At 33.9% G+C, this 12,487-nt stretch overlaps 1 protein-coding gene and 1 long non-coding RNA gene across 3 annotated transcripts; one reads left to right on the forward strand and one right to left on the reverse strand.

The window, feature by feature from the left end:
* The first annotated feature begins 7,985 nt into the window (after positions 1–7,985).
* Positions 7,986–11,930, forward strand: LOC138899649 (polygalacturonase At1g48100-like). Its single transcript, XM_070186299.1, has 7 exons — positions 7,986–8,437; positions 9,200–9,331; positions 9,720–9,947; positions 10,034–10,081; positions 10,152–10,359; positions 10,993–11,183; positions 11,308–11,930. The coding sequence occupies exons 1-7, from the start codon at positions 8,108–8,110 to the stop codon at positions 11,698–11,700; spliced, it is 1,530 nt and encodes a 509-aa protein (XP_070042400.1). The 5' UTR covers positions 7,986–8,107; the 3' UTR covers positions 11,701–11,930.
* LOC104119861 (uncharacterized) lies at positions 8,235–9,305 on the reverse strand. 2 transcript variants are annotated; one of them, XR_691546.4, is made up of 2 exons: positions 9,166–9,305; positions 8,235–8,720 (listed from the first exon to the last, which is right to left on the reverse strand). It is a non-coding gene; the product is annotated as an uncharacterized lncRNA (long non-coding RNA). The 2 variants fall into 2 exon arrangements; XR_004503333.2 differs by having other exon boundaries at positions 8,235–8,574; positions 9,166–9,299.
* Positions 11,931–12,487: the final 557 nt, after the last annotated feature.

The raw sequence follows: 12,487 nt of genomic DNA on the forward strand, positions 1-12,487 counted from the left end.
CAAGTAGCTCATAGACATTATGAATATCCTACATTGTGGATGCCTATCATTACTCCTACACTTTATGAGGAAGCTTATAAGTAGCTAGATTGCACAAATAGCTTGTAAATAATTTTACAAGTAGCTTCCCGAAGAAGTTTACAAGTAGCTGCAAGCAGCTTCCTAAAGTAGCTTACAATTAGTGGTTTACAAATAACTTGCAAGTAGCTTTGCAAATATAGGGCGCAAGCAGCTTCGTTCTTCTATAAATCGGGAGCTAAATCAATTTATTTTGTACATTCATTTTAATAGAAATAAAATTTCTCTCTTCCCCAAATTTTTTGGCTATATTTCTTGTATTGTATTTATTCATATTATTTTATCTATAACATGACTCGTTTATTGTGATTGGAATTGTAAAGCATAAAAAAAAAATTGAGTGCTTATAATAATAGGATAAGGTATGGGTGTTTAATGGGCGGGCTGGGACGGGCTGTATACGAAAAAAATCAGCGCGTCCGTTTAACGTTCCGGGCTGGTTAGCGGGCTGTCAGCGAGTTGTACATTTTCGAATTTTTTTGGGCCCGTCTGGGTTCGGGCTTAACGGGTCCGTACCGGGCCGAGTTATTTTTTTTTAAAGTAAATTTTCTTTTTCTTATTCAATGTTATTGATACTTAAGTGTTTGCAAACTTTTAAGGCTTAGAATTAAACTTTGAAGTTTAAAGTTTTAAATGTGAAATTTGAATTTTAAAATTAAAATTTGAAAGTAAGTGGCTAAAATATTATTTAATAAAACCAATAGGCAATATGTAAGGATCAAACTCTGAAAGCTTTCATTTGATATTTTTATTGAATAATATATAATACTTCAAATTAATTTGCAAGTTCTTTTTTTATTTTTTTATTTTTGAACTTGCAAATTAAAAGTTTACAACAATTATAAAAAAATAAGAAATAGTACATCACATGCTTTATATCATTTTTGTAAGTTCATCCATGTCAACATGAAGTTCTTGATTTTCGGTATTGGTTGAATCGGAATCATAAATCATTATATCTCCAATTTCTTGGTCCTCCGATTCATCTACCTCGTCACGCCCTTGATTTCGCCATTCTGATCTTATCCAATCTCTGAAGTACACTAGAATTTTTAAAGCGTTGCTGTCCAATGAATGATGGGTATCTCCTAGTTACTCTCTTGCTTGGCTAAATATGCTCTCTGATGTGACTGTTGAAATCGGTAAATTTAGCACGTCTCGGGCCATGGCCGAAAGAACAGGAAATTGATTTGAGTTGCTCCTCTATCAACCCATCAGTAGAAATTTCTTTGTGCGGGGCTCTGCTGACTTTTGCAAGTAGAATTGGAGTTCATCAATATTCCTGCTACTGGTTTGTTGATGCTCTCCTAGTGTAGACCAAATTAAATAATCTTCAACACCATCATTATCATCCAAAGCACCGGTCCCAGATGTTGAAACTAAACTTGAAGGAATATTTGCATCTACAGCAGAAGAAGCATCAACAATGTTAGCATAGTAATTATATAAAGTTTGTAAATATTTATGTAGATCAGAAATACAAGTGTCAATATCAGTAGTTTCAGTTGGTCCAATATCCATATAAGAATATAAAGCAATGATTAATTAGCGACAAGTGGCCATTTTGATAGAAGGGTTTAAAATATCACCAATTAGGTAAATAGGGGGAAATGGGTAGAAATATCTTTTAAACTTATCTAGCATAGATTCAACAACAAAAGTATGTCCTTCTTTCTTCTTCAAATTATATAGTAGAAGAGAAATTTCAGCAATATGAACTAAACCATTTGCAATAGTAGGATAATAAGCTCCAAAAAACTCAAGTGTAGCCACATAAAATTTTTGTAAAAATTTTATAACTCTTCAATGGCATCCCAAGTTCTAGATGTTAACAAACGGCTAGGATCGGTACAATGAGAATTAGCAACTTCAGTTATAGGCATTCTATATTTATAACAATATTTTAAGAATAAATAAGAATAATTCCACCTAATAACTATTTCTTCAGGCATGAGTTTTGGTTTTAGTCCATAGTGTACACATTTTTTCCTAAATGCATTTAATCTAGAACTTCTATTATTTCTTTGAATTAAACCAACAGCTCTTCTAACTTAAGTGATATCATCTCTAAATAATTCAAAGCCACTCTTCACAATCAAGTTATAAATATAACATGCACATCTAACATGAAATATTTCAGGAAGTGATGGGTGTAGATGCAATTTTAATATTGTAATAGCAGCATTGTTGTTAGAAGCATTATCAAATGACATACACAAAACTTTTCTGCAAGATTATAAAATATAGCAACTTCATGGATAGTATTACTTATAAATGCACCAGTTTGACTTTGATCTTCATCATATTTAAAAGCAATAATACGTTTTTGCATACAAAAATTATTATCTATCCAATGGTATGTAATAGTCAAATAATGATTTTCATTTACAACATGACCAATATCAGAAGTAAGAAAACCTCTACAAGAAAGACTGGCGAACAAATAACGTATATATGTCTGATATTGTCGAAAAAACCTAAAGATATTAGCTCTACAAGTGCTTCTAGGAATACCTTTAAACAAAGGGTTATAAATTCTTTGAATATAAGTTACAAGATATGGTGAAGCAGCAAAACTAAAAGATAAACAACCTAAAACAATCATTTTAGCTAATTCTTCCCAATCTTTTTTAATATCGTATTTACCCATTAACCCCCCAGTACCCGGGTTAAATTTTTTTTCCCCATCTTCCTCATCTACTCCCCAATCAAGAGGGTGGTGCTCTACCATGCACCTACGAAGTTGGCCCGTTCCCCCTCCCTTACCGGTCTCATGTTTATAAATATCCTTACAAATTCTACATCTTACATAAGTTTTATCTTCTTCTAGTCTGTCAAAACAATTCCAACACTTACTTCTTAATCTTTGATTCTTCTTAATAGGGAGGAGAGGCCTACTTGTATTACCACGACCTCCACCCCTAATATTTTGAGTTTGACTAGCATTACCAGATGTAGCTGGTGATGTTTCAAGATTATCAAGTGATTGAATATCATCTAAATTATCATCTAAATCATCATCTATACCATAATTTTCTTGAAGTCGCTCATAATCTACATTTAAATTTTCAGGTGAACTTTCAGAAATATGTGTAAAGCTATTAGAAGAACCAGCACCACCTCTTGATCTTTTGGAAGTTTTCTTACCACCACCTCTACTAGTGCACGCTTTTTTGGCTGCTCTAAATATATCCATTATGTAAATTAAATTAAAAAATTAAATTAATAATTCTAAATAATAAAATAAGTGTACACCAAAGAAGAGAAAGAGATGGAACGAGTGTACCGGGATTCTGGATGCCGCACTAAATTTGATATTAAAAATCAAACTTCAATTGATAGACCGATACTTGATAGTTGATACTTGATACCACACTTCACTTGAATACTTGATATTTAATAATAATAATTTTGTAATGGCTAAACTAAATATTTGATGAAACTTAAAATTATAAGTAATTGAGAATTTAAGAACAATAATCAATATTATCAAGAGAGAATTGAGAGAGAATTAGAGTAGTAAGAGAGTGAATTGTGAGGAAAAATGAAGAAGGGGGCTATTTATAGTTTTTAAAAGGTTAAAATTGTAATTTATCAAATATTAGGGGGGAAACTATTTTCTTAAGGGGTAGGTCGAAATGGCCATTTATGCAAAAAGGGTCGTTGGCCAACGGTCATTTTTGAATTTGACTGTTGGCAACGGTCCAGAAAATTAAAAAAAAAAAATTGTAACGGAAACCGGGATGGACCGGGTTGTGGTCCGTTAAAAATCCGTTAACGGGTTACCGGGCTAAGCGGGTTCCGGTGCACCGGTATCCAAAAACTTTTCGTCTAAATCTCGCTCCCCGCCCAACCCGTCCCATCCCGTCCCCAAACGCTACAGTACCGGACTGAACCGAGTCGAACCGGGTTGTAAACGGGTCAGCCCAGCCCGATTAACAGGTATAACCGGTATCCAAAAACTTTTCATCTAAAACCCGCTCCCCGCCCAACCCGTCCCAGCCCGTCCCCAAACGCTACAGTAACCGAGCTGACCCAGATCGAACCGGGTTGTAAACGGGTCAGGCCGGCCCGATTAACAGGTATAGGATAAGGTATGTATCGAAAAAGTAATGCTTGGCCGCCATATGTCAATTGCATTAATATTGCATACAAAAAGGAAGAGAAAAGAAGGGTGCAATTAATGAAAGCCAATCATATATATACTAAAATTCCCCAGCTAGGCTAGCTGAATTATAATGTTGCTGTTGCATGGAGTTCACGGGAGGTATCAAAATAAAGTTCACGAGCCAGCTTCCACTAAAAGACGGCTTATTAAGGTCCTACTTGCTACTCATCAAATCTCTTCTTTGCTTTTCCAAATATCCCATTTTTACTCATTCAATTGGAAAAGAAAATCGGATTATTTTCCTTTATTTTATTCATCCAACAATTGACTTTTAACAAATGAAAACGTCAGAGTAATCATCATCATGACAGATCAAAGAAAACCCTTAAACTTGTCGGTACATTTTATTTAGATATTCGATTCAAGACATATTTTAAATTGAGTACCTGAACACACAATAAATTGTTGATATTAAACACTCATTGGGAAAAAGGCTCTTGATTTTCTTTCATTTTTTTTTTAACAGAGCGAGTCTTTAAGTTATTTAGCAAAGCAGGTCTTTAAATAATATTGTCTGTTCTTAGACTATTAATATATAGAATTATTTGTACAGATTCAAATATATAATCTATTGTCATTTGGACGTTAATACAGGTGGATTTCCAGCTTCCACAGTTATTAATTACGTGAAGAAAGAGGGAAATGACTTTAATTTAAGTATTAATTCCTGTCAGATGACCTTTACAGAATAATAAAATCTCCCCAAATATATAATGTATATGAAACAGGGAAAAATCATGGGGCCATAAATGGGATCTAATTATTGATTACAAAAGGGTATTTTGAATGGATGTATGATCGATCACGTGCATCTAGTTGTAAAATTTAGTAGGCTTTTAGTTGGACATTCTTTTCTTTTCTTTTAAATATGGGGATCTCTCTCCCTCTCTCTATCCTTTTTTTTTTTTTTAAATCTTTGTATTTTCATAAATCATACTCTTTCTATCCTAATTTATGCTAACACTATTTTTTTTAAATTTGTTCTAAGAAGAACAATATTTTATATCCAGAAATAACTTTAAAGTTGTCATTTTATCCTTAATGAGATAATTTATAGTTATAAATACATATCTATGACTTGTTTTACACCACAAATTTTAAAATATTTTCTTTAGGTTCTTTTATTCCCCTTTTTGATTTTTTAGGTTCTTTTCTTCCGATCCCCTTTTTCATGTAAAATGTGACAATAGACTTTAAAACATTACCCCAATTTTGGTCCATATCAGTCTAGATTATTCTTTGTATATGTTTCTATTAGACATATATAATTCTTACTTAATTACCACTCTACTAATTTGTGCAGTAATAACGAATTTGAAAGAGATGTATTAATAAATGCTTCTTTTTTATTACAAAAAAAATGGTCAAGTATTTTTGGGAACAAATTCACATGAAAACCAAGTGTCATGTATCACCCATTGCAATGTGTAATGTTCAGCCTCCAGGTAGATAGAAAGAGATGCGAGAGGGTTGGTGCTTGTTGTAAGAAAATGACGGATAAGAGAGGTCAAAGTGCAAAAGACAAAACTTGTTGGGTGGTAAATTGAGGTGTGGTTCTAAATACTGCCTATCTGTATGTCTTAACTTAACAGGTAGGGTGATGTGGACATACAAGTTCCTCCTACCTTCACATATATGTGTGAGAAAAAAAAAATGATATACTATAAGATATATATAAGCAAACACAAACATATAACCAAACAATATAAAACAAATTAATGTAGCATAATTTTTTCAAAATTTTGTAAGGTTTTATACACACGATATAAATACTTTAATATTACACTCTGACTCTTAACAATTTACTGACATTCTTTTTCAAACTACAAATCCATACTTATTGATAGCTTACCCGCTCCTATACGCCTCCTACATTTTTTGTAAATCTTAAAGGAGAATAATAGCAAGGTTACAAGTTTTGGTCCTTTTACGGACATTGAAGACAGGCAGGGGTAGAGCTAGAAGTTGAGGTACAAGTTCGACCATACTCAATAATTTTAGTCTAAATATTATATTTGTATTAAGAAATTTATTAAATATATATATAAATTAAATTTAAAACTCAATTACTGATGTAACTATCCTAGAATTTATATCTCATAGAGTTAATATCCTGGCTCCGCATATGTTTTGAAAGAAGCAAGAACTCATGCAAAGGTAAGAAAAGAAGTAGAGAAAAAGTTTAGTTGGACAATCATGAAAAAAGTGAAAAATAAGAATTTAGAGTTTAATGTTATTGAAAACTCAAACCTACCCTTTGATCATGGTAATAATTCTTTGGTCACAATCAGGGCAGTTTCTGTTCACATAAAAAGTGCAGAAATACCTACATTCTATTGTGACGTTCATGAATTCCAGACCCTACACTACAGCCCCCACAGTTTATTCTAAACCCACCATTCCATAAAGAGCTAAAGCATGTGATCCTTTTTTACGTACACTGATATTTTGTGGACTAAATTATGATCAGTTTGGACAATTCGCTAAGTGTATACTATCATATTTAGTACTGTACACAAACCTTATACTACTACTGGTTCACATATAAAACCTTAGCACAAAACCATGGGCGTTGTATTTTCCCTCCAGGCCACAATCATATATGATCTCATTTACCAACTATGCATATAAGGAATTCATGTATTTTTCCTTCATACACTTACAAATTAATGATAAATCAGTAGGAGCTAAAGATTATCACTTGACTCGCTTATCTTTTGTTCTTGTGGCTAAGTTTAATATATATATATCTTGTGCCTGAGTGCCCTTTTACTTATTATATTGCACGTACTCATTGCCCGCCTCTGCTTATGAAGTTCATTTTTTTCTTAATTTGTGAATAGCCGATCTTCTCTTCCCTAACTGCCGATCTACTCGTGTTCATTGCTCAATCGAAGATCAAGAAAATGGTCCGACGGAAAAACAAAAATCATCTGTACGTATCAAGTGATACGTCAATAGTTGATGAACAAATTTAATACAGAGTAATTCATATAACTAATTTGAAATCGAAGTCGGAGTATAGTTAATTAATTGATTGATAAAGTGAGAAGAAAGAAAGAAGAAGAGGAGGCTAAGGCTATAGGAGGGATTCAGGGGAGGGACTGTTGCTAGGGAAGACAAAGGTGTACAAAAACTTAAGCCCGTGAACGTTGCATGTGATCCTAAAGAGCTGTTATAATCAGTGCCCTTGACCACTTATATACCCAATCACGTGCGTCTTTTTGGCTTTTATAATGAAAAAGAAGAAACAAGAATAAATAGTTATTCTGGTAAAAACAACAATAGTACTAACCTTAACAATATAATTGCTACTATCATACTAGTACTAGTAATAATACCAACTCATAACATTATTTTCTAATCATTTCTCATGAAAAGACACAAGGTACACACAAGAAAAAGGAAATGCCTTACGTGCTTAAACACAAGAAAACAAAATCCTAAATGTGACTGGTGAACAATATAATGGCATATCTAAATTAAATTTTGCAATTCCCTTTTAGATGTTTATGTAAATGGCAAAACTTAACAGATAATGCTACATTATTTTGCATGGCCATAAAACAACAGTTTTCTTTTTTTTACTCCATATGCCAAAGAGGGTGGATGTGAAAGGGTAACAAAAAAAAAATTCAGCCAAACAAAATCACATCAAGAAAAGGAAGTTAATTAATAAAAGAGATAGGGGACCAAGAATGAATGACATAAATGCCTAGCACAAAAACTTTGCGTATGCATGTACAGTTGCATATTCCTTCCTATATAAACCAGCAGAAGCTCCTCTGTTGGCTAAGTTAAAACAAAGGGCACTCTCCTCCCTACATTGCTTCTCTCTTCCAACATCCTTTGAAGACAAAAATGGGAGGATTTAGTTTTAGGAGCTTCACATTTATGTTCATAGTAGCATTTCTTGTTTGGTCATCAAATGTAGAGACTTGTTATGCAAGAAGAGGCAGGCATTGGAGACAAACAACAACTTCCTCTGCTTCTTTGTACAAGAAGAAAGAAAAGTCTCATGGTAGCAATCACCATCATAATAATGGGAGCAAGTCGAAGCCAAAACACTCGTCTCCACCAAGTATGCCAACGAACCCGCCAAGAAAAGGCTACGACGATGTGCCTTCGTCCACCATCTTCGATGTAAGAAGTTTCGGTGCCACTGGAGATGGCAAGACTGATGACACTAAGGTAAACTCCCAATTTTCACCTGCCATGACACTAGCTAGAAAGTTCCAGGCTAACTTTCACGTATCATCATTGTCCATTGAGCTTTATCTACTAGTAGAGTGACTAATTGCACCAAGTGTAGTGAGTGAATAAAGTATCTGGTATTAGGCAATTGTCGGGTTTCAGTCATGAATACTTTTGGTTTCTGCTTAGAGGCCTAGAATTGGCTCTCTACCACACTCCAATTTAGCAACAAACTATAGGCTAAATTTTTTGCAATTCCTATTATGTCAGCTCGTAGATGCTGCAAATTGGCACTTATTAGTTTGTTCTTTATCACGTTCAAGAAAGAAAAAGTTTCCAGTTCAATAAGAGGGTCTCACGGGTCAGCAATTAGACATTGTAAATAAAGTTGATGAAAGAGTCCTGGGAATTCACATAAATAATTTCATGTTTACAGGACAAAAAGGTAGGTAACTGTGACAATTCCTTGCTTTATTACTATTGAACAATCTTTGGGTGTAACTGTAACATATATATAATAGGAAAAAACTAATACAACAAATAAGATAAGACAATATTGCAGGCAGTGTCATTGAGAAATGAGGTGGCTCCCACTCAAATGATTCTCGTTAGGGATAGTTCACACTAACTTACAACTGAATATGTTATGAAAATTTATATAACAAGTAATCAAATCAAGAGAAACAAAAAAATAAGGTAAAAATGCATATATTTACATTACTAACCATGAAATCTTTAATTCTTGTGTTGTAACCACAGGCATTTCAGGCTGCATGGGCAGCTGCTTGTAAAGTGGAAGCTTCGACGATTGTCGTTCCGTCACAATATGTATTCCTTGTAGGACCAATTTCATTCTCAGGTCCATACTGTCAGCACAACATTGTTTTTCAGGTTAGTAAAGATATAGATTATCTGCATATATGCAAAAACCTATGTTACTTAGATCTTTAGTCTACCTTGACATATTTCAAGTACACTACAGATTATTTAAAAAATAATTGCATACATATCTGTGAACAAGTCCATATAATATAGTCTAAAACTGGAGGCTTATCAAAAGGTCTATAATTCTGTCCTCTTTTGCAAATGCATATACAAAATTACCTCTATGCTCTGTCCTCGCGAATTACACGATTTTAAATCATAATTTTGATATTAATTAAAATACATCAGGCAGCATTCAAGAACCATTATGTGTGTCAGTCTTGAAATTGCAGATTAGGGACTTTGTGTAGTATTAAATTTGCAGCATTAGTGATGAAAATGCTCTGTTTTGCAGCTTGATGGAACAATAATTGCTCCAGTAGATGCCAAATCTTGGGGTTCAGGTCTTATGCAATGGCTTGAATTTACCAAATTGGTTGGGATTACAGTTAAAGGAAGCGGGTTAATTGATGGGAGAGGTGCAGTTTGGTGGCAAGATACCCCATATGATGATCCTCTAGATGACGAATTAAAACTAATCATTCCATTAAACAAGACATCATTGAGATATCCTCCAATTCCTGTAATTATCTCACAATTTCTTATCCATTAAACAGAGTTTCCGATCTCTGTTTCTTTCTAATACTCTTTCCAAAATTTGTGTGGCAGCTAAATAGCTCACTTGGTGGTGGAAAAATGCCAAGCATTAAGCCAACGGTAAGGACCACTTCAAATTCTGAGCCATTTAAATGTTCATTTGATACTAAACTAATGTGTTAAAATGCAGGCACTTCGATTCTATGGGAGTTTTAATGTTACTGTAACAGGCATCATAATTCAGAATAGTCAACAATGCCATCTCAAATTTGACAATTGCATAGGGGTAACAGTATACAATTTCACTGTCTCATCTCCTGGTGATAGTCCTAATACAGATGGAATCCATTTACAGAACTCCAAAGACGTGCTAATCCGCAGTTCCAACATTGCTTGTGGTAATTCCTACATTGAATTTAGTTTTTATATCAACCAGTTCAACTAAATACTACAAACCAGTCCAAAAGGCTTGAGGCAACTATTTCTTCAAAAATTAAGAGCTCAATCACCCCTATGTGTAAAAGAATTCTCTCACCATTGAGTGAAATTTTTTACAACTAACATAACTGATAAATGAGAGAAGATGCCAGAATATTATCCACTTTGATAATTCCATAAGGACCACATTCTTGAATTTTAACCACTAACATTTCAACACCTAGCAACTGCCTATCTGTTATTTATACTTTGAGCACCACAAGCTTTAAGACCCTACCTGCAAAAACTGATCTTGTCCAGATAGTAAAAGAGCAAGTTCAATATAGGGTGAGACTTGTAACCCCACACATAGGAAATTTGTCTTTTGTCAATTATTTCAGTTCTATTGCATCTTTATCATTTATTTCAGTCCTATTGCATTATTTATCTATAGATGCCAAAAATGCTCAAAAGAAGATCCAAACCTAGATGAGAACTTTATGATAGCATAGACAATATGAACATCAAACAAGCCAAGCACATAATAGTTCTTTAATTTAAATGTTAGTACACGCTAAATATACTTACCGACAAACTATTTTTAATTTGTACAGGAGATGACTGTGTCTCCATACAAACTGGATGCACCAATGTGTATGTACACAACATAAATTGTGGACCAGGACATGGAATCAGCATTGGAAGTCTGGGGAAAGACAACACAAAGGCTTGTGTTTCAAACATTACGGTCAAAGATGTTGTTATGCAAAACACAATGAATGGTGTCAGGATTAAGACGTGGCAGGTATGGCCAGGCAAATGTTTAGTTGTCTCAACATCCAGTAAACATTTTTTACTAACCAGATTTCAGGAATTTGAGTTCAAGTGTTTTCTACAACCAACATTAATGTTCGATTCTACTACTGCAGGGAGGGTCAGGGTCAGTACAAGGAGTGTTTTTCTCAAACATTCAAGTTTCAGAAGTCCAACTACCAATTGTAATTGATCAGTTCTATTGCGACAAGAGCAAATGTAAGAACCAGACGTCTGCAGTGGCTTTATCAGGAATCAACTTTGAAAGAATTAGAGGAACATATACAGTAAAACCAGTGCATTTAGCATGCAGTGACAGTATGCCATGTCAAGACGTGACCTTGACGGATATCCAACTAAAGCCAATACAAGAGCGTTACCACATGTATGATCCATATTGTTGGCAGACGTTCGGGGAGTTGTATACTCCTACTCTACCGCCAATTGATTGTTTACAAGTCGGCAAACCATCGAGCAACAGAATTCAGGGAGATCATGATCAATGCTAGTATAGTAAGACTATTACCTATATTTATATATATATTTTGGTGTTTTCTTTTGTGTGGCTGGCATAGTTTTGCTGACCCCTATTACACCATATAAAGAATGATTGCATATTCTTAATGCATTATAAGAGTATAGAATTTTTTTCTTTTTAGTAGGATTACTGTGTGAGCTGGTATTGAATTATTTTTAATAGTAAGGATTTCTATAGTAAAGTGAAAAGGCACTTCACAGATTGTCAGCTTATCTTAGTCTAACTGAAATGAGTACTCTATAGAAAAATCAACATTCCGGACAATACCAATGACGACCTAAAGCACAAGGATTTACTACTCAGGATATTTTATCTGTTACACTTCAAAAAGGATGTTCTGTTAGACGACCAAATGAAAAGAACTTAGGATACTTTGCAACCATGTAAAGAATTATAACCTTCGAAAGTTTTTAAAAAAAAAAAAAAAAGTAAAATATGTTGACAAATGGCAGAAATTTTTGAAACCAGTGTAAATAACAAAAGAAAAGTTAGATGAATAAGTCCAACAGCGGACCTCCGAAGTAAGTGTAGGGAAGCAGAAATGAAACTCACACATATGGTTTATGCAGTTCGGTTTCCAAGCAATTTAGAATCTGTCTAATTCAATAACTTCAAAATGATATTGTGTATTACATCCCCTTCATCATTATCACATACTGCCTTTTGATATTTTGGAGCTAGGGATATACCTAAACCCCATCACATCCAGTGGGAAAAAAAAAACATACGGCATGCAATCAACAATGCCATCATGCATT

This window comes from Nicotiana tomentosiformis, chromosome 10, assembly GCF_000390325.3.
Source record: "Nicotiana tomentosiformis chromosome 10, ASM39032v3, whole genome shotgun sequence".
NCBI classification, from domain to species: Eukaryota; Viridiplantae; Streptophyta; class Magnoliopsida; order Solanales; family Solanaceae; genus Nicotiana; species Nicotiana tomentosiformis.